General features: G+C 46.2%; 1 protein-coding gene across 1 annotated transcript; it reads right to left on the bottom strand.

Moving 5' to 3' along the window:
- On the bottom strand, window positions 1–22955 carry LOC119456891 (putative ammonium transporter 2). The gene is made up of 9 exons (XM_037718706.2): window positions 22826–22955; window positions 20076–20628; window positions 17617–17688; window positions 17342–17401; window positions 15969–16042; window positions 13330–13646; window positions 8581–8803; window positions 5715–5881; window positions 1–219 (listed from the first exon to the last, which is right to left on the bottom strand). Exons 1-9 carry the CDS (start codon window positions 22953–22955, stop codon window positions 1–3), a joined length of 1815 nt encoding a protein of 604 aa, XP_037574634.2.
- Between the last annotated feature and the right edge of the window lie 171 nt (window positions 22956–23126).

The following is a 23126-nucleotide window of genomic DNA, read 5'->3' as shown; positions in this document are numbered from 1 at the left end:
TCACCGCCTGCCGTAGCCGCCGTATCCTCCGTGTCCGTGGCCTCCGTACCCTCCATGGCCTCCGTATCCACCGTGGCCTCCATACCCGCCGTGGCCGTATCCTCCGTGACCGTAGCCACCGCCGTGTCCGCCGTAACCTCCGTAGCCTCCGTGACCGTGGTAGCCAGCAAGGGCGACAGCAGCCGTGAGTGCGAGGACAGCGATGTAAACGATGAAACGCTGCCAAGAAAGTGCGTGGTGATCAAATGCCGATGGCACATAGACAATTCTATCCGAGTTAGTGTGTGTGTGTTAGTGCGCATATGTGCATGCTTTGTTCTTATCTCACTCCATTTCTTTTGATCCCTTACCATCTCACCTGGAGTAGCAGCTAGGCCAAGCATGTCGATAGGCTACCCTTTCCAGTACATTTAAACTCCCTCCCTCCCTTCTCCTACACGGGGACCAAAAAGCCGTTCTTTTAGGTGAGTGACGTTTGAAAGGCGCCTGTTGAAATCATGCGCGTTTAGGTATATATTGAGATTTATATAGACAGCAAAGAGCGGAAATGAAAGCATATATATATATAGAAAAGAGAGAGAGAGAGAGACATTAAAGCCGCATAAGAAAGCTGAATAGCGTGATGGAGTGATGGAGTGTGGTTGCACATGCCACGTGCAACTCGGTTTCAAAGGCGAAGTCAATCACAATTACTGCTATCATTATCGTCGTCGCCGTCATCACCACTATACCCCAACATTACCATCACCATAAAATGTCGTCATCGTAGCCCTATTAGCGTTTTCGTACTCGCTGGCGCTCACGTAGCCGTCTTGGTAAGTTTTCCTGCAACGCCGAGTAGCAGGCCAGAACATTGATTCAGGCCGACCTCTCAGCTTTTTTCTCATAATAAATATATCTTATCTTAGCTTCGTCTTGGTAAGTTGATGAAAGCGGACATTTTGAGCTGGCCCTTGACCAGTCATTCTTCAGGCATGCGAAAATTTTAATTTTTTAAATATATGCTGCACAGTACACGCATGGTGCTTTCACTGTTCGGTAAACGAATGCAAGCGGACTTTGAAGAAATACCCCAATATGCCTGACAAGATTCTCCAAGCAAATATGCACCAGGCTGGGATGGCACTTATAAGCCCTTTCTCTGTAAATACAATTAAGTTACCTGAGGCAATTGAATGGAAATTTTCCAAGGCAGGACACGTTTACTCGCAGAAATACGAACGATAAAGTAATAGCTTCAAGGCAACCGCGATAAAGCTTCCACAAACAAGTAGCTTTGTGTCCCCTCGATGCTATAGTACTACGTCTAGTTCCTGCAGAAAAACGTAATGTGATTTTCCATTTCAGAGATGACCTGTGGTAGCAAATTTAGTACGTCCTTTTCTCACACGTCAAATTAAGTGCATAGGGCGCAAAGACAAAACCCTCTTCACCTATCTGGCACGTAAAGGAATGTCTTCTATGCCCACACAATACTGGCTATTGTCAAAACTGGCGCTTTAAAGTAGTATAATACGTTGAACTGCAAAAAGCTAGAATAAAGCGCTGCATCGTTAAAATAAAAACGACATATGTAAGCTAAAAGGTACGTGGTGACAAATTGTTTTCTTGGCGCTGTAAGCGTCTATTTAGCGTAATCTATGGCTTTAACTTAAGCCCTGTAGAGCGGGTTATATGGCTCACCATGTTTTCCTTTCTGCTAGTTCCGCCTGGAGATGTTGCTTCTCTTAGACAGAGAGAACGATACTGACGACAGCCTCTGGTCGGGGTATATATACTAGCAGGAAAAGCCTCCAGAGTCACGTGGGTACTACACGTCACTCTGGGCTGGATTTCGAGCGAAATAAAAAAAATGTATCGCCCAAAAGAAGCAAGCGTGTGTGTTGTAAGCAAGCGTGGCAGTAATCCAAGAAAAAAAATAGACAGCGTTAATATGACCATTGTAAGTTAGAACTATAAAGCGTCGAAAGAAGCCGTGTTCAAGGGACCGTGAACGTGCGCGCTAGCTACACTGGGCGTCTGGCACAGGCGTCTTGCCCTCTTGCATTTACAAGCAAGAGTGCACCACTGCCACAAAGTCACTTCACCATTTTTCACACGCATGGCCACAAAGAAGCAAAACCAAGAAATTCGTAGAAAGATCGTGCTAAGTAACCACCTCACTTTCTGCCAGCCCTCCTCAAAAGAACAAGAATAAAATGCATCGATGACTGAGCTCCAAAGAAAATAACGGAAACGAAAAAAATAAAATAAAATGGAATGAAACAAGAGCAGCCTAAACTCAAGGGCTTTCTTTCCTGGTTTTTGCATTTCTGTTTGACGTGGACGGAGTGTTGGACGCACCATTCAGATATATAGCTGCCGTTCGACAACGCGGGCGCACGGCCCCGTGCGCGAAAAGCGTTGGAGCGTGCGCGCCCGTATTGGTCGAGAAAGCGGCGAAATGATAGAAATTGCCCCGACACCGATGGCGCCAGCTGTCGCGACCGTGCCTGTCGATGCGACACGTTAGAGTCGGCTTGTTCACCTAATTGTCGCGTTTGCGTCGCGTATGCTGTGGGGACGGCTTCTCGACACGCGTGCAACCTGGTTCGCGTGGCATTGTCGGTCGGCCCGACCATGCGCGTAGACCGTGAGACGAGACAGCACGGAACTCCCTCTGCTGCACACGACGAGTAACTTACGGCTCGCGATTTCACAGTGAGAAATGCTGAAAGAACAAAAAAAAATCTAAAATAAGAAAAATGTAAGGAAGGAAAAAAGAAAGGCCCAGTGTTGGTGGTTTGTTGAATTCGATCACAATAGTGTTTCGAAACAAGTCGCCAGTGGTTTTGGAAACTATACGCTATATACCATGGTCACGCCACTCCCATTGGCGGCAGCTTGTCTTTTCTTCCACTTTTATTTGCAGTTCCCTTACTAATTTTGTATTTCACTTAAAACACAATCAATTCCCCCTATAAGTTTGCTGGCTTTATTGTTGCCTGTTGTCTTCACACCGTTGTTACCAGCGAAAAATCGAGCCCCTCCGTTTCCCTTGTTCTTATCGCTCATGCAAAGCAAGGATTTCGACTTTGGCAGGCTTGATGTTGACGGTAACATACGAGAGTTTTCGTACTATACGCGACGCATTCTGTTTAAAGGACGCTACACATCTGCCGCCATGACCTTGAGGGGCGCTGGTTAACACTCCCAGGGTTACGTCTACTACAAGTACACAGACACCCTAAAAAGTGCGCGGGAAGGGGGGGGGGGGGGGGGGAGTTACCGCGCCGTATATCTCAATAAATAGAGCACGTCACTTTCGTTTCTTTTTGCTTTACTCTACCCCCTACATTTCAATATTCTTTTAAACTTAATTCCTGCTGTTTTTCTTGGATTCATTGTCTTTTGGCTTCATATGGTTGCTGCAAGAAAATCGAGCATTTGCTTTTCTCCTATTGTTCTCACTAGTCACTCTGTATGTTGCGCACTGATATTCAAGGTATCACTCGAACACCAAACCGGCAAACGATTCACTTCGACTCGTTCACGAGCCTCTTTCAGAGTCATTCTCTCCAGTCGTAGATCCTATGCAAAATAGAACTGCCTATTATTACAAGAAATATTACGGCTCTAGACATGCCTTATTGATGCCTAGTTAGGTCCCAGGCACATCATGCTCATTAGTAGCCTAGGGATCCGTATTTTCAGCTATGATTGCTTTGTTAGTCACTCAACATATATGAAACATTTGAGCCCGACTCTCAGTTAAAATTGTGTGACTACCTCTGATTAGGCACTGTTGCGCTTTCTTAAATACTTGGAGACGGTCTTCATCGAGCCATATTCCTTGCAACGCGGCGACAATATTTGCCTTCATGCAGATCGTCTCCTAGCATTCACACGGAGAGAGTAAGTTTCAGCAACGATAAATGTACTACATAATGCACTTATAAAACAAACAAAAAATGCATATTCCTCGCCAGTTATGCACTGGCTCTCCCGCTCATCTGAGGAATGGCTTCAACGGTTAATACCTGGAAGCCTTCAATGTCTGGGCGTTCCTCGGGCAACTTTCACTTATTTAGTAATCGCAGAAGCACGTCACCCTTGATTTCGTGTTACGAGGCAAGTCGGAACCTGTGGATATTTTTTTTTCGCAACAGGAGAAACATCCTCTAGCTATATCATTTAATTACAGAGACAGGGCTCGTATTAGTATTGCGATTCGGACACACAAATATCTATTGCTAGAACACGAATTTTTAGTGCATGTGTCTCGTATCCTTCATGGCAACTCACAGACCCGAAAACAGAGATTTATGTTGAAGGAATAATTCGAAAGAGAGCCATGTTCATGTTTGCAGGGCAACAGTTGGCATTATACCAGATATATTTAACATACCCAGGCCACATCCAAGCGTATACAGAGGACTCTTGTCAAGCTAAATCTTCTACTTTCACATTAGTCATTCCATAATGGAACTTTAAACAGACCTGTAGGCTTTATCACGTGACGTCATCAACTACAGCAGAACTCTTTGCCATATTATATGCGCTATACGATACATAAATGCAGTAAAAGCAAGAAAAAGAAAGAACGTCTTGTTTGGTGCGGTTATTAGGCACCATTATCATCTCTTGATGGTACCAGCTCGAAACTCAAATTTAGTTTATGAAATTCTAAAAGAGTTCACAAAAGCAGCTAAAGAACTTCGCATTATAATGTTCCAGTGGATACCTGGCCGCTCCAACATCCCAGGGAATGTTGAAGCTGATGAGGTGGCACGAAAAGCGCATAGGGACAATCTAACATCAGGGCGTCTTCTATTGCAAGGCGAGCTGCGCCATATTTTAAGAGACTTCAGCCCGTGGTTGCACATAAACGCGATTTGATGAAAATTCAAGATCGTCAGCATTATTTACCATTGACATCTGCCTTCAATTTCATGTCCCACGCACATAAAATATCAGCAGATGTTTTGAAAAAGTAGTTTATTGCTTGATGCTTGGTGCCGCCTTCCCAAAACATTTTCTGCATAAAATTTGTCGCGCTGATAGTATGCATTGCATTTGTGGCCACGCGGTTGAATATATACATGATATATTTCTGGAATGCCCACGACATGATACTGAAAGACACCATTAGATACGCACTCTAATGGCAATAGACCGCAGGCCCCTAAGATTTCAAAAGATCCTAGGCCCATGGCCCACAGATATGGATAGGAAGAACTTTATTCAAAGCATCCTGAGAAGCGCCGCCCCTTAGGGCGACACCGCGGGCCGCTCCCACGTGGGGACGGTTAGGCCCAACCTAACAGCCGCATCGCAGGCTCTCTGGACAGCCCAAAGCTGACGATTGTATTCCGAGCTCTTGATGGCCGAGTTCCACTTCTACTCAGTGATGTCGTTATCCTCTCGTAACGATGGACACCGCCGGAGCGTGTGATCTAAATTGTATGTCCCCCCGCAGCTAAGACACTGTGAGCTAAAAACATCCGGGAATAAACAGTGCATGAAGGCCAGACTAGGGTAGGAGCTAGTCTGAAGCATCCTAAGGGTTATAGCCTGAGGTTTTGGGAACGTTTTATGTGGTGGAGGAAATACTCTTCTCTCCAGATAGAAATGTTTAGTGAATTCATTAAAGGTGAATAGAGTGTCCCGGAACTCTTGGACATGGTACTGTGACAAGGCTCCTCCTCCCACGCGGACAGTTAGTATACGCGCGCCTGAGAGTGGGCAATGTCATTGAGCTTGATGAGCGAGTCCAGGTTTAGGCCCAAGTGTGCTGGAAACCAACTGATCGTATGTGGAGTGATTGCCCTGTTCCTGAGAATACTATGGGCCTCTTTCGCGATGTAGCCCGAGGCGAACGCCCTGACTGCCGATATAGAATCTGCGTAGATTTGCGTTGTGTTGTCGTCCAAAAGAGACAAAGCAACAGCAACCTGCTCCGCTTTAGAAGAATTGGTCCCAGCCACCGAGGCTGCCGAAACAGCATGGCCTCTGTGATCTATTGCCACTATGGCAAAGTGACACGAGCGGCCATATTGAGCCGCATCCACAAAGCAGACCGATTGGGGTTTGTCCTTGATCTTCTTCAGGATCACCCTGGCCCTACGCTTTCCCCCATTGTGCAGCGGGTGCACATTACGAGGGATTGGCGCAACGTAAATGCTTTCTATTTGCTCATCAGTTATTCGATGCCTTCTCTCTTCAGCAAGTACTGGGTTAAGGCCCAGGATGGCCAGAATTCTTCTCCCCGCCGAAGAGCAGGACAACCGAGCCAGTTGGGCCGATTCCTGCGCCTCGATGATCTCCTCCAATGAATTGTGTACTACCAGTTGATAGAGGCGTTCTGTATACTGCTGGTCATGGGGATGCCGAGTACCCTTTTGATGCTTTTCCGAACGAGGATTTTCAACTTCTTTTTCTCAGAAGTGTGCCATTTGTGCATAGCTGCTACATAAATGATGTGACTTCATAAGGAAATCGTGGGAAAGCCTGAGCAGATTGTCTTCCTTCAAACCTCCCCTTCTGTTAGAGACTCTGTTGATAAGCCTGATTACATTTTCCATTTTCGTGGTGATTCTAGCCAACGTGAGGTTGTTGCACCTATTGGATTCAGTAACTATGCTGAGTACACGGATAGAGTCGACTCTGAGAATGAGGCTTCCATCACGTGTAACTATAGCTTGATATCAACGTCCGAGAGCGGCTTCCAACCCTTGGGCTTGGGGCCCTTTCTGATTGGCCTGTAGATACTCGAATATATTACAAAGTCGAGCGCTGGTGGCTCTCCACAGATTTTTATAAGGGTGTAATATCGTTGGTAATTATTGATTGCAGTTTGTATTGCTTTCTGTGCCCGAATTCATGTGAATTTTCGAGACCCGACTTCGTGTTTTCTGTATTTAGCGTATCCCTGAAAGCTGGCTTTACGTAGCTATATGTTTTGTGTCACCTGGGTGTGTGAGGTGACATTATGTTCCAATTTGCTTTATGTGATTTGTGTTGTGAACTGTTTTAGTGCATTTACGTCACCTGACTTATTCGTTCTTGTTGCCTTTCTTTTGTTCAGTGCCGGCTTGTTATTTTATATTTAGTATATATTTGTTCTATGTGAAAAGGAATAGCCGGTACCTCCTAAATGCGCCAGCATCTCCTAAATATTACGTATAAAAAAGGCAAATCTCTCATTATTGGTTGCAAGGTAAATAAAATTAGACCAGATTGTCGGGTTTAGCGTCCCGAAGTGGCACACGGGCTATAAGGGACGCCGTAGTGAGGAGCTCAGGATTAATGTCGACCACCTCAGTTTCTATAAGTTGCACATATATAGAGCATTTTGGCATTAGGCTCCTATCGTAATGCGGCCCACAGTGGAACACCTGACCTCGTACTAAGCCTCGGACCGCCATAATCACGGAGCTATACCGCCGCGGACAGTAAAAAAAAAAAAAAAAAGTTTTCTCAGCTGCTTGGAATGTTGTAATTATGAAACTAATCATGGACAAGCGTACAATTGTATCTGCTCACTTCTTTTCCTCGGTAAACTTTCACAAAAAAAGGAACGTGCCGCAGAAATAAAAAGAAAATATATCATCTGAGGATGTGGACAATCAATATTGCACCCTGAACCATATTCTCTACCTTTTGGCGTACGCGTATACGTCAACGTACCTGTCCACTGCTTCGATAAAATGTACAGTATTATGTTTTTGAAGTAAATACGCGGATCCAACGCACAGCTTGGAATCATTGTGACGCGAAGCTTTCGTGGAACTGCTTAATAAAAGGCTATATACATTTGCCCAGTTTTATTCCTGCGTCTTTCGAGGTTAAGGAAACTGACGAGCGCACCCGTGCTATGCAATGTCACATACGCGACGATTATCTCAAAGAGCGAATGGGCGTTGGCACGGCAGAAGCATACGTCTGAATGTGGCCCTATGGCTAGAGCATTGCCTCCAAGATTTACGCGTGCCGGCTGGCATGCGGAAATCTTAGAGGCCATGGTTAAAGCATCGGGCTGAACAATTCAGCGAGGCATTAGCGGCAGCCAGTAGTCACGGTCAAAAATGTCCGGGAGGGTTCGAAAATCGCCAACGATGACGTTTATCGAGTTGAATGAGCAAGCGTATACACTTTTGAGTTTTGTGGCAATGTTGACAAACATCAATAACGAGATAATCGTTTAATTTCAGCTACCGCTTAGCTGCAGCAACTGCAACTGAATGCACTGAGGTTAGCCGCAGATTATCGTCGAGAGAATAAGGACTAGCAAGCAAGACGGGATGGACAAATGACTAGCAAATTACTTTCGTGGACGCGTAATATACCTTCCGATTGGTAAGCCCCGATGAAAGGCAGATAGGTACACGGCACAGGCGCGTGTTGTGTACAGTTACGAGAGTATAATTTGTGATGCCGTGACGATAGTTATCGAGTTTATTTGAATGCAGTGTTCCTGACAGCCTGTAAGTCGAGAATCGTCTCAGATAATGGCACACGTGCGAGCGCCGAACTTTCGCGGCATTTCCCTGACGTAGTTCGTGACGTAGGCCGCCAGTCTCCCGTCCGGCCTCGGAATACCGTGGCTCTTGTTGCCGAGCAGGTACTCGTCGAAAATGCGCCGGTCCCAGTCTCCGCGATGCGTGATCCGAGGCACGCCGCTCACGTCGACGCCCCGACCATGGAAGTGGGCCAGTACCGCATTGTAATTGTATTCGGGGTAGCTGATGTTGTGCTCAATCAGGTCTGCGCCCAGCGCCTCTTCCAGCTCGGTCATGCGGATGGCCATGACGTAGCTGATGCCCTGGTGAGAAACGAACGCACAACAGTATAGTTTAAATATCGAAGTGCACTACTATTTACACGTAACATACGCTCAGAAAATACATTTAACGCTGTACGCTAAACGCTATCGTGCGCGCTAAAAGCAGCCGGAGCACTAGTTCGCTTCCTGCTGTCTGCGGGCCTGTGAGCAATAGGCTGTGATTTATCGATGTTTGTCGCCTCAATTTTGTGCGCCGATTTTCTTTTCGGTAATCATATTTCTCCCTTCCTGTCTCTTGAAGTTCCTTTTTTCCTTTATTCTCCGTGTAGGGCAAAAAAGAAAAAAAAGACAAGAAAAAAACTGACTTTACCGGTTAATCTCCCTGCTGTTTTATTGTTTCTCTCTGTTTCCGCTGTAATGCCCGAACACAGTTACACATCAAGGAAATTCAGAACAACTTGTTTACTTTTATTTATGGTCGCGGAGGGTATATTTGTGCAAGAAAACGACAATAATAAAATATTGTTTGAGTTAAAACCTAATTTGTATTGTAATTTATAAATAACCGGTTAGTTATGAATTTGATGAACCGATAACTGCGCTACAGCATATCAATAACACTACTTTTGGCTATGCGCCATGTTTCTCGCGCTTGAATCAGAATTCTCAGGTATCAAACTCAACGCATATCTCAAAGGCATCAAAGCATATACCTATAATACGTTGGGCACTATAGGTTTATTCACAGTATTTGAAGATAACTAGTAAAAGCGCATGGCAGTCCTTCACCGTATTCGGACAGTATTACCTATGGGGCCATAACGCCGGGGATAACAATTATTAGTAATAACCACGGAAACATATAAGCACAAAACGAAAAGAAAGAGGAGCAGGCTGTAGCATTTGTCTCCTGAAATAGACACAACGCCTTTCACTAAATGAAGAGAGAAATAGAGGGGAAATAAAGTAATAATGGGAGCGTAGTACAACACCTCATACATACACAGATATTAGGGCATGAACACTGCAGAGGAAAGTCTAACTGCGTTGTCGAGAGAAAAGGGGTGCATAGAAAGGCAGGGAGGTTAACCAGAGGTAGTTCCGGGGGAAGCAGTAGGGAGATAAATAGAGAAAGAGAAGGGAAGGGGGAGAGAGAGAAAGAGAGACGAGCACAAACAAACCGCGTACACTATAGACCAGTAGGGGGCGGCGTTCTTAAAGTCTATCGTGAAGGCCCGTAGACCTCAGGAATCTTAGTAGCGCGAGTAAGACCTTCAGCGCGGACGTTCTCTCGGAGCAATGAAACCTTAACAAGCTAAAGGCCACGCTTCGACCGATAGCAAAAAAAAATAATAATAATATGCATGACGTTAAAACATGGAAAAGATGGCAGTATGGTTTACGTATGAAACGCCAGCAGATGAGGTCACACAATCAGTAGATAAGATAACCTGTGCTTTATTGAACTATAGAATGTGTGCAAAGGGGGGAAATGCGGAAGATTTGATGGAGTGATGAGATTAGGAAATTTGCAGACTCAGGGTGATTCGGCACTAGCAAGACAGCAGTATCCGTGGGATAGGTGCTGCGCGCTCCAGTAAACTTTAAATAGGCAGGCTATGGTCATGATAATAATCAAGAAGCGCAAGCACCGTAAGTAGCAGAGCACAGAAGTAGTAAGCCAACAGCGTTCTAACACTCCCTGAACGAAATGTACGAGCGGTTGATCTTTGCTGTATTAGCGCTCTGAGTGAATGGTGAGCGCTACGGAAAGGCAAGAAACGTTCCATCGCGGGCCGCATAAATGACAAACTTGCTTCTGACACGCAGGACCTCGTTCGTTGATGTTGCTGTAGTACACGAGGGCAGACGAAACAGTGAGGCCAAGGCAGCCTTGCGACTCTTCGATTCAAAAGTCACGATTTAATGAGCAGTCTTTTGCTCCGACCTGACCCTCAAATATATTTACCGATTTACACCGATGCTGTCCATGACAAAGACTGACCAAGACTATGAGGGTATTGATGTGTGCCTACTTCAATTACATGTCACATTTCAGCCAGAAATGAACTTGCCAGCAGAATGGAAGCGTTTCACCTTAGTAGTAACTTGCAAGTACGCTGCTGTACAGAAGACGTGTTTAGCGACTCAGCTTTACGGGCGGTTATCTTGGACGACAAAGTGTGGCAATATAATTTCTAAGCCGTCGTCGCGTTTATTATCAGCACTTATTGCATCTGCAGTCATAGCTGTTTCATTTAGTGGTACTAGCTGTCGATATGAATTTTAAATGACCAAATAAGAAACCACATCTTCCTTGTACAAGTTATCGTATCCACTGCGTTTTGTTCTATCAGTGATATTACCTTGTCTTTTTTTTTCATCTTGATAACCTCAGCAATGTCAAACATTGATGAGATTACCACGACTGCAGGAATTATGGATGTCACTTTTCGCTGCAATTAAGGGACGTACTCTCTTCGTGAATGTACTTTCATTTCCCTGCACCTGTGAATTATTTTTGTTCCAAATTGTATAGTTCCTTTTCGTTTATCCCTTCTCCAGCTTCGTTTTCGCACTGCTCACATAGTGGACAGCTAACTGTGGCCCCTAGAAAAAAGTTTTAGCTTTCTTGCTGCTTCGAAAGTTTGTAGAGCCATTGCTGACTGTATCAGCCCTGTTCACCTGGATGTTACTGCGCACTTTCGTCCTGCCCGTTGTTATGCTCTGCCTCATTGCATTCTCGCGACAAACTTGCACATTGTCACCCTATGCTTTTGTGTGCTTTAGGTTCTTTTATTAGTGACAGTAATTATGACGTGCACAACAACTTGTCGTGCAGAGAAATAAGAAAATAAAGTCGACTCTCGTATTTCGCCTGATGAGACCTTCCCACCAACACTTATGAGCTCAATGACATCAGCTGATTCGAGCAAACTGCTGTTGACAAAACTATTATGCTAGGAAGTCCTCTCTAAACCTCATTGCAGCAACCTGGGGCGCTATAATGTAACATGATTCCAAACTGTTTTGATTTCTATTTCTGCAATCAGCCTCCACGATTGGTCAAAACATTTTCGGGCCACTCCCAACTTCGCCTGTCTGTCACGCGACGTCACGAAAATCACGATAGCTCACCATCTGATATGACGTGTACAGGTTGATTATGTATGATTAAACCGCACAAAAAAAAAAAACATTCCTGATTCGACGCCTTTTCACCATTAGCCCTCTGCTATTGGTCCAATGTTTTCTGGCTACGCCCCCTTCGCCTGTCTGTCACGCGACCTCACAACACCTCGAAAACTCACCACGTAAAAGTGACGTGTACGCGAAAAAAATGCATTAAACGCCGAACAAAACTGAAAACTTTTCTGAATAGCCAATGACTGCCCCGTTCCGAAAGGAATAGACGATGGCTGCCCGCCGATCGCTCAGGCCCTCGCTACTCGCACCTGCCGGTGCGCATGTATTTATTTGCGCATGATAAACCTTTTTGCATGGCAGTAAAATGTTATCGAGCCCTTTCGGCATGCATACGACATAGCTCTGTCAACTCTTCCTTGCTGAGGATCCGTTTTAGCGGCATTCTTATCATTACGTTGTACACCGCCACGATTTTCGACCAGCCACCGCAAGCAAGTAAGGCGAAGCGGACCAATCGAAAATGCCGGCACCACCCTCTTCATGCGGTTATCTATTTTCGCTGTGCTGGCTTGGCCCCATTGAAACCTTCTCCACTAGAGCGTGTTCCTCGCCTCTTGTCAGCCAATTAGGTAAGAAAAACCGCTGAGTGTAGACAATGTTATTTTTGAAAGCGAACAAAGGTGACTTCCTATAAACGAGGAGAGTGTTTGATTGGGTTGTTCAGACAACGCTGAGGGTCACCGCACGATGCTTGCGTCGGTGGTTACGTAAATTTGACGTCAGGGGTTTGGAATCAAAAGTTTGGAATCATTTTACGTTATAGCGCCCCTGGATAGTGACGAGACAGCCTTAACGTATAAAAATATGAACTTGGAAATGTTACCTTGAAGATAGATAGATAGATAGATAGATAGATAGATAGATAGATAGATAGATAGATAGATAGATAGATAGATAGATAGATAGATAGATAGATAGATAGATAGATAGATAGATAGATAGATAGATAGATAGATAGATAGATAGATAGATAGATAGATAGATAGATAGATAGATAGATAGATAGATAGATAGATAGATAGATAGATAGATAGATAGATAGATAGATAGATAGATAGATAGATAGATAGATAGATAGATAGATAGATAGATAGATAGATAGATAGATAGATAGATAGATAGATAGATAGATAGATAGATAGATAGATAGATAGATAGATAGATAGATAGATAGATAGATAGATAGATAGATAGATAGATAGATAGATAGATAGATAGATAGATAGAAGTACTGGTGCGCTGAGGCGACGAGAGACGGGTTCCATTTCCTCCGAGATTTTCCTGCGCCCTCCTCGATGTAGGAGACCTTCGCGCTCCTGCGAAGTTGTGCAAACAGGTTGTGTGTGCAGTGGCAGCACCTTTAGTAATACGTAAGAGGTGAATAGGCTCCAAGCGGAGATGCAGAGCGCCGCGAGGGCCTGCACGCCGAGTAGGTAGGCGCCGCCGCCCTTGAAGAGTCCGCTGCGGCCCGACGTCAAGCGTAGCAGCGAGTCGGCGTCTGCGAACAGGCCGACTGCAAGCAGGCCCCAGATGCCGCCCACGCCGTGCACGGCTACTGCCCCTACGGGGTCGTCGATGTGCAGTCGTTCCAGGGCGGCCGGCACCCAGCAGGCGAACAGCGCGCCCGTCACACCCACCACGATGCTCTCGTAGGCCGAGTAGAAGCCCGAGCCGGCTGCGTATTATGCACAGTATGGTGAACCATATTCTCCTTGGTGTCGCGTTCACCACGCACTATATACACACGTCATTCGTCGAAAGGGCATTGATGCGAATTTTGAACATTCTATTGCGTCTGTTCCTTCTATACGTATGAGAATGGCAGAAGCTGGATCGCACACGTTGATAGCCGACCACTATAGCAAGACTGCGTTTTAGGCCCTTGGTCTCGTGTAAGCTGTGTAGCGGTGATTATAAGAGGAGTTCTAGACTACTGCACTGAACACGCAGCATTAGATAGGCCACAGTGACCTGCAGCCACTGTATACACACATTCTTGTCTTCATCATCATACCTGCATCCCCTCTTTCCTTCTCCACCACCTTTCTTGATTGCAGGGCATAAGCCCAGAGCAAGCAAGCTCCAAGCCGACCTCTTTGTCACTGTAAATAAATAGTCTCTACTTGTTTCGATTCAGCTGCAAGCGCATGTTGCGAAGAAGAAGAACGTAAACTTTATTATCAAATCGATAAGATTTGAGTCCGGCGTATTTTTAGTGGGTCTGGGCACCCGCCGCGGACGCGGTTCCGAGACCTTGTCTCCAAGCGGCTTCCTCGGCTCGCTGGACGGCCCAGAGCTGTACTGTCAGGTTCGAGCTGAGCAGTGCGGTCTTCCAACGCGAGCGGAGGCTGGCGGTGGAAGAGACGGAGGTGTCGGCACTGGCCGAATTGTTTGTTATGTCCTGACATTCCCATAACATGTGATTAGGTGTGGCAACCTCGCCACAGGATGTGCATCTGTTTGTAGTGTACATTTCTGGATACATGGCGTGCATGAGTCTGGGGTTTATGTAAGAATCAGTTTGTAATTGCCTGTAGTGTACTGCTTGCGCCCTGTCTAACCTAGCGTGAGGGAATGGGTATACGCGTCTCTGTAACTGTTTCGCATGTTGCGAAACTCGTGGCGTTTTGCTGTGGGTGAACACGGTAGCACTTCGATCTGCAGCCGTATTCTCTTTCGATGACTTTCATCTTCATTTCCCTCCTTACCATCCCCCCATTGCAGGGTAGCGAACCACAAGCTTCTACTAAGTGGTTCATTTGGGAAAGGAATGGTTGGCGCTATCTTCTGCAGCCCTTGAGGGAGCACGGCTCAGCGCCAACGGGGAGGGGAAAGTGGGAGAAAAAGGAGGTAACAAGCTTCTCTTCCAGTTAAGCTCCCTGCCGTTTCCATCGCATCTCTCTCTCTCTCTCTTTGTGTGTGTGTCTCTCTCTCCGGAGATACTTTCACTTTCGCGGGATTTCACGGGACTACAGCCGGACGTATAGACGTCTATAATCGCCGACAACTTTTGGGGACATTGAAAGAAACGCTACGGAGGAAAAGGTGGCGCACAAGTGGCGCCCCTGAAAAGAGTCCCACATTATCATCTGCGTTAGTTTAAATGGGTAAAGAGAGAAGATTATCACCTTATTTGCAAAAAAAAAGAAAATAAGGCAATGTAAACCACTGAGTCTTAAATTTGTCTTATTCTTCAGTCCTTGTCTCCTTCGTCTGGGAATATGCGAACCCATGGCATATTCCAAAAACGCCCGTGTGCTTGCGTTGTAGTGCACGTTAAAGAACCCCAGGTGGTCAAAATTAATCCGGAGCCCTCCACTACGGCGTGCCTCATAATCAGAACTGGTTTTGGCACGTAAAACCCCAGAAAGAAGAAGAAGAAGAACCCATGGCATGGGAAGCTACGCTGAATTGGTATGTGTCCCTGAGAAACCAAAAGCGCTGTCTAACGCTGCCCGACTACTTGGCGCAGTAACACATCTGCAGAAGCTCCGCTTCCGTAGCTTTCCCAGCCCCCGGAAGGCGCGCGTGTGTGTGTGGTGTGTGTGTGTGTGTGTGTGTGTGTGTGTGTGTGTGTGTGTGTGTGTGTGTGTGGTGTGTGTGTGGTGTGTGTGTGTGTGTGGTGTGTGTGTGTTGTGTGGTGTGTGTGTGTGTGTGTGTGTGTGTGTGTGTGTGGTGTGTGTGTGTGTGTGTGTGTGTGTGTGTGTGTGTGTGTGTGTGTGTGTGTGAATTTTGTGTAAGACAAAAAAATCCGCTACATAACTATTTACCGAATGGTGCGAAATGCCTAAACCACGAGTGAGTATATACGTTGAAGACTACTGCGAGCCAGCGTAACAAAAATATAACATCTTGTAAACGATAACATTCATTTTACAGAAACGAACCTCGTAATAGTTGGGAATGAGGTCTTTTCTATGTTTGTTCACACATACACCATGGCCGGCAGGTGCGATTTCGGAGGCCACGCATACATCATGCCGAAACACATTCTCACCAGTGACGGCGACGAGGGCGGTCAAGATGGCGTTCACGATATCGTCGACGAGAAACTTGCGCGTCGTAAAGTACCTGAAAGACCCAAGATGTTTCAAAATGAGACAAGATAACCAGAATAGCCATAGAGCTTTCTAGTAACTTCTCTCATTAGCATCCCTACCTGACGGCGTGAGCGCGAACAGATTTTCTTTCTTATCACGAAAAAATATAGCTACACAGTCTATTTCTGTTTCAAAGCCCAGCATAGTACAAAATACATTGTTATTCGTTCTCGTATGCCCTGAAAAAGATTATCTTGCAAGTTTATGGGGAACTTTTTTTCTGATATTTGACTGTCTACAAGAAATTAGTAGAGGAGATCTTTGTAGTCACAAGAATGCAAAAAAAAAAAAAACATATTTCTATTGCAAATACGTATGTGGATATAAGTGGGCATTCAACAGGCACTGTTCAGGCAGTCTCATTTTATTTTAACAAAGGTGATACTCTCAGCGCCAACATCAAAGCCACGGGATCCAACTGTGCCACCAGGGCACTAGTACACTGCAGCCTTTAAAGGAAATGAAAGCCCACGTTGCAATCGTATAGCTGTAGGCGAAAAGGCGGAGTGAGTGAAAGCGCTGGAAAATTGCACCGTGAAGACACTAGGAAACCTTCGAGAGCGTATGTCAAACGCAGCTGCTGTTTCTTCCGCGTCAAGTGACTTCGAATCTTTTTGCAAATACTGTGCTCGTGATAGGGAAACTTATCGCTACCGTATATACGTACGAGTACTGAAGCTTCTCGCAGCTCTGTAGTACAGTGGCTTGTTAAATAGTCCTCGGGAGCTTACTGCGCCCCAGTTGCCTGCGTATTTCGCAGAAATAGGCACTACTGTGTCCCGCCAAATTAACGCCGCGCATCGTTAAGTAGCAACATTCGTGGCATAGTGGCTCCTGCTACTACAAGGCTGAGCAGAATGTGTCCTCTTTATCATTCTGGTGCATGGCTCATAAATGAAATTATTATATAGTAGATGCGACGGCTCTAGCACTTCGGCTTATCGTCTTGTTACTGAAATGTTCAAAGTCGCCTTTATGATGTAGTCTAATTTAAGTGCGATTACTTTGCTTCTGCAGAAGTACAATAAACATGATCAAAAAACACAACACAGGCATTGGTTTGAAGGGAATCACAGCTATGTTTGACATGCTGGCAACGACAAGAAAGCCATGTCTGTACGTAGACACTGTATATTCATACACGCATACACTGTAATTTCAACGTTATTCAAAAAGAAAGCAAGGGATGCACTGCCATCGCATGTAAGTACAGGAACACCTGTTATCAGAGTACACACGCTCAGACATAGCAACTCTGAAGAATACGTACGTATAAAAAACTCCAACAACGCCTCCGCCCAGAGAAGCGTTAATCGTCGTCACTGCCGCCCTGAAATAAGAAGCAATAATAAATAAATACGTATTAAATATTCATTTTTCTAGAAGTCCGAGGGTTTTAGTTAGAACAACCAATATACGGGCCTCGTTTGGTGGATGTGTATGAAGTGTTCACGTAACTCTGGGCAAGATTAGGCGACGCTAATATGGCTTTTTTTAAAGCGAGCGAGATGAGACCATAACTTACGCCGGCAGGTAAACACGTACCTGGACGCGTACTTCCATTTGTCATGTCTCACGCCGAACGAGCTGCCGCAGTTGAACACAAGCCAGCCCCACCTGCACACAAACATCGCGCGTATTGCATTGCACGGAGCACGTTTTACGCCGTTGTTACAACTGTAGTGCTCATAATAAAGAAACTACCAGTAGAAGAAAAATAAATCCCACAGCGAAAAATTTCCGTTAGAAGTTCAACTAACCGCTTCACCCAAAGCGCGAAGTAGTGCCAAAGATAGCTCGAAGAAATACGAAGAGCTTTCGTTTGCGACTCTTCATTTTTCTTTCGTTAGTTTCATTTCGCACCTCTGGTGTGTTTCACCCACTCCTTGCTCTAGATGTTTCACTCAATTTGGGTTTATATAGTGTTTCAGCAAACCGCGGTGCTATGGAATGTCGCTGTACAGAGTCTCCGAAGAGAAAGAAGCCAGGTTAGCGTGCCGCACCAAAAGCTCGGAAGCGGCGTTTGCTAAATATGTAGAGCTAATTTTGCGGCACATCGCACGTTTAGGTTCCGAGCCGCGGTGTGTCGCCACAATCGAAACAGCGGCAGCGCACTGCCAGCAGCACTGATCGCCGGTATCGCTGTAATTGCTAGCAGTGCTAATATTTGTTCGCCGTTTACAGAATTGCCTGTTTATTGGTGGCGTTTCAGCTAGACCACTTGATAATACTTTTTTATCTTTAATATGTCCCTTATGACTTTGATGCACGATGTTGATGTATGTTTACCTGCTTTATTCTTTCGTGCAATTCAAGGACCGGCTAGTTAAAAACGAACGCCATAACAGCAAGATAACTGCAACGGCGGACAGCAACAAACTGCACTTACGCAAGAAACGTTTTGTGACTCTATTTCTTTTTTTTTATTGCACAGCTGATTGGGTTTCTGTTTCAAATTTCAAGCAGTAGCCTTGTAACGTCGCTAGGCTTGCTGGCTATGAAGATGCACCAAAGATTTATCAAGTTGTGCGTTGTTTAAAAATGTCGCAGTTTCGCCCGAAAGGCGAAGCATCGATGGCTATAGCAAATTAGTAGAGAGCTATTCGGAGTAGGGATAGTAGTTTTATCGGCTGCATAAACTTATACACATTGGCTTACTAACAGAATTAACAATCGTGGTGTCAGCGCGCACAAGCAAACATGAATAGATCACACTGAATGACCGCAGCCAACGACTGTCAAAACGCTGGCAGCAAGCGCAGGTTCGCGCGGTCTATCGCTTCAACGGAAACTGAGCGGCGAATGCACAACGCCACAAAGGTCAGAGCCGTGTGGAGATAAGAGATGGTGCGGGCGACCGGCACCGCCGGCCAAAAAAGAAGTTGTTGGCAGAGGAGAAGCTGCCCCCCCCCTCTCCCCCCTCTTCCCGTTTCTTGCTTTCGCGTGGGAGATTAAGTGGCAAGATACGCCTTTGGTGCCGGAGCACAGCGCCGGCCCGTCTCCCTCCCTCCCTCCCATACCCCCACAGCATTTCGGACGACGGTCGCGTTTGCTTTCCACCGTGCGTTTGCTCTCCGTGATAGCGCGCGGGGGAGTTCGCCCTCCGTGATAGCGCGCGTCCCCCGCGCTCTTTCGGTCGCGTATACAACGCGCGGCGACGATTTTATCGCCCTTGGAATCTATACGGAACCTCACGGCGACGGCGACGCCGACGGCAGAAATCCGGTTGAAGTGTCCATATAATTGATATTGCAATAAAACGAATGCGACCTTTGACCATATCTGCTATGCTGCAAATGAAGAGCAGTTTTTCTTTTTTTTTTCTCAGGGGCAGGTTTCACAGTAAGGCAAGCCGCACAATCAAATAACTTGAACCCAGACACTGCTTTCAGAATTCGCGCTTTCGCTCCGAAGCCCGGTGCTCAAGCACTGTAGTTAAGAATTCCACATGGTACTCTCCAAACATGATAACTTTTTTTAAAGGCGCCCATTTTCACGTTTTAAATGTAGCCGGCGTTCTTTGCTTTGAATACTATTGACATCCGTATGAGCCTGGATGTCTAAACATTTTTCTTAAGGCCCAAACTGGATATCTGCCAGAGTAAAACTTGCTGAAGCGAGCCATACGTAACCTTGGCGGCAGGTGTCGTGTTACAATGTTTATAAAATGTTTTCGCCCTGCTCTGAAGTGCATATTGTCCCTGTAAAGCTTAGTAGCATCGTTGCTACCTTCAGACGAGGCAAAAAAAAAAAATTCAAAGCACCCAATATCGCGCTGATGTTATGATTTTTATTATAAAATAGCGGTGGTTAACTATACAAGTTCAAAAGGTGCCCTTCTGTAATAACGTTACCTTGTTTATAGAGCGTAAGTTATGTCATTAGTTAATATTACTTGTCGATAGGCCAGTTTGTTCGTGTCCCTATAGAGATACGTAATTGGGCTCAAATGCGTCACACATGATGAATGACTTGTGGCTTAGGGACAGAGTGCGCTCGCTCACCAAAGCGTGAATGTTCCGAGAAGCACGTTAGTAGGGCGACTCATGTGGACCTTCTCGCTGGCATCGTCGAAGCGACCGCGCCGCGGACCCAGCAGCGTCGCAGCCACCAGGGCCGACGCACCGCCGAGCAGGTGGACGCAGCCGGAACCGGCAAAGTCTATGGCGCCCATCTTTTTCAGGAAGCCGTGGTCTCCCCAGACCCAGCCGGCCGGGATGCAGTACACGATGGTGTTAAGCAGCGAGAAGACGCAGTAGGCGTTATAGTTTGCCCGCTCGGCCATTGCGCCGGACACGATGGTCGTGGCGGTGGTCGAGAAGGACAACTGGAAGATGAAGCTCGAAAAGACGAGGCCCATGTCGTCCGGCTCAGCGTCGACCATGAACCGTCCGACGGCGCTGAACTCGTTGTCGGGGCTGTGGCCCGTGCCGTACTGCAGGCCGAAGCCGAACAGCCAGTAGGTGAGGCCGCCGAGGATGACGTCGGCGGCGTTCTTCATGAGGATGTTGACCTCGTTCTTCTGCGACACGCAGCCGGACTCGAGTAGGCCGAAGCCTGCGCCGCGGTGTTTTCTGGCTGTCAAACTCGGTGTCAACAAAACGATGGGAATGAAATGTGTCAGAGGCATCCGATGCAGCGAAATGTGTTTTTATGAAGTTTATGTGAAATATTTTTTACAGCGCGAATTACAAACTCCGACTGAAAAAGATTGAGGCCCGAACAGGCCTCCAGCTGCTATATGTACCTAGTGACGCTTCTTGTCCTGTGCGATATGCAAGACACCGGTTTCCTCGGGCGCTACTGACAATGTTTAAATGTGAAGTGTTTGCAGGTGCAGCATATGCTGACAATAGTTTTATAATGCTAAAGCTGTCTGTACCGTTTCAATCATTGCCACCAGAAAAAATATATATGCTTTAAAACTTTAAGCCATACTTAAAGTCATTGTCTATTTGGTACAGACATGTTCGATAATCATATGTGAACATAGCTGGAAGTTGAAAAATATTCTCAGGCAGTCAAAATAGTTCTGACCTCTGGGAAACATTGTGCCGTCTTTCTGCAGTAAATGTAGCTACGACTACTAACGAGGGCATTATGCACTTGCAAGCTACGATATTGCTGGCGTGAGATGCGTCGTTGCATTTGCATTCGCAAGCAGAGGAATCGCAGACCATGAATGACGTTCTCAGGCAGGTGACAATCATGGCGCTTCAAGAAATCCGTGTTTCATTCAGCTACAGCTGCAGGACAGGCTTACAGCAACAAACAGGGTTCACCTGGATCATACACTGCAGGTTACAACTGTGCAAGGCTTTTCGATCACCAAATCACTTCTATCTGATTCAACGTTGTGGCCGGTTGTACAAAGGCAGCACCCTCCGATTCGACGCCTATACAGGGTGCCCCAACTAACTTTAATCAAGATGTTAAAAAAACCTGATACCATCTACGGTTATCTACCAACATGGTTTAGTCATGAGTTCTCTTCAACCCCAAGGATAATTTTTGTTTACTATTTACCTGGCTGACTTAGGAACAGTAATGAAACAAGGTTTAATTTTTTAACTAAAGGCGTGAATTCCGATCAGAAAGCTGTTATTGCGTCCTAAAGCATCCCGCTCAGTACTTTTCAGCACCGCTATGTCCTGCATAGTTATTTTTTCCACGCTTTATTCGTAGGGCGCGAAATACAAAACTTACCGCCTGCTTATGCGCTAAAGCTCCCATATATAGGGGCTTTATTACGCGCCTGCCTTCCACGACAACAGTGGCCCCCAAAATGATTGGAAGGAACGTCACTCACTGCCTGACTCGGCAACCGCTTAAAGGCGGCAAACTGTCGGTGTTTGTGTTTGTTTCCTCTGATCGCGAAGTCCGTGTTCATCATGATGATCTTTACCTGCGTAATCACCAGTCTGCATAGGCTGCATTAGTTGTTAAAGTGGTAATAATAATTGTGTGCTTGAACTGTTCTCGTGATCGATTCTAACGGATTTATATGCGTGGTGTAACGGGGGCTTTTGAGCTAGTTTCAAGCGGGAGGGATAATCAAAACTCTGATACACGGATGACACGTCACCTGGAATCGGCGTATATGCTCCCGTTTCCCACTGCCCCAAAGACAGGATAAACCGAGCTTCATTTCAGCTCGCGTCCTTCGCAATCGGTATTCTCTATCTTGGTGCAATCTTTGCCTAGCAACGAGCTCCTCCACCTTGAGGATTCCTGCAGAACTGACTTACCAGAAATCTGATCAACATCGCCAGAGCGTATCAGCATAGTACTGCCGCTCTTCTGTTACCGTTACCACCCCAGCCGGGTGCAAGCTGTGCCATACTACGCCACGCATGCGCACGTTGTACGTGAAAGCGGCGGAAAGGGTAACTATATAACAATGAGGCTACGTTAATACATAGTACATAAATCTTAGTTATCTCTGCTCAACATCACACCGTTTCCCTCTCCCGAAAGGCTGCGAAATGTTTTCCGTTTGGCACGGACACTGCCGCGCGGTATCAGAATGAAGCGAGGTCCAATTGAGTGGTCGATTGTAGACGACTTTTCTTTCTGAAACATGAGTAGGCATAGATAGCGCCGAGTGGTTTCAATATGAAGGCTACCACCTGCTAAGTGTAATGGGTGGTGTAACATATGCGAACCGATTCCCTCGTGTCGGTGTCAAGTAAGTGTCACAAATGCCCTCAGACTGATGTCGATGGGCGAAAAAGGAGGGGGTCGTGCAGCTTACCGGTTTGCATAGTGAATATAACTATGGCCGCTGTCAGCACCCAGGTCGCATCGTCGTACGTGAACTCTTCGTCAGGCTCGACAGTAGGAGCAACGGGGGTACCTATCTCATTGCCAGGCGTGCCCGGCATGTTGACTGGTCCGTTCACGAGTGCACAAGGTTAAATTCGTCAGTGCCTAGATGAATGCGACTTCCCCTTTGTATAGCGTGTTCCTTCGCTGCCAGTTGAAGCGGCATCGAGTGACGTTCCGGTGCTCGTGGACCGGATTTGACCAGCGAAAACTGGAACCGTGAATTTTTA

This window comes from Dermacentor silvarum, chromosome 6 (assembly GCF_013339745.2).
Source record: "Dermacentor silvarum isolate Dsil-2018 chromosome 6, BIME_Dsil_1.4, whole genome shotgun sequence".
NCBI lineage: Eukaryota > Metazoa > Arthropoda > Arachnida > Ixodida > Ixodidae > Dermacentor > Dermacentor silvarum.
This window is presented reverse-complemented; position numbering and strand designations above follow the sequence as displayed.

Coding starts and splice junctions, on each gene's coding strand:
- LOC119456891 (XM_037718706.2), bottom strand. CDS start 22,955: ATGCCGGGCACGCCTGGCAATGAGATAGGTACCCCCGTTGCTCCTACT. Junction 20,629..22,825: donor TATATTCACTATGCAAACCG/GTAAGCTGCACG, acceptor ACCGCGGCGCAG/GCTTCGGCCTACTCGAGTCC. Junction 5,882..8,580: donor GCTCGGCAACAAGAGCCACG/GTATTCCGAGGC, acceptor AAATCTACGCAG/ATTCTATATCGGCAGTCAGG.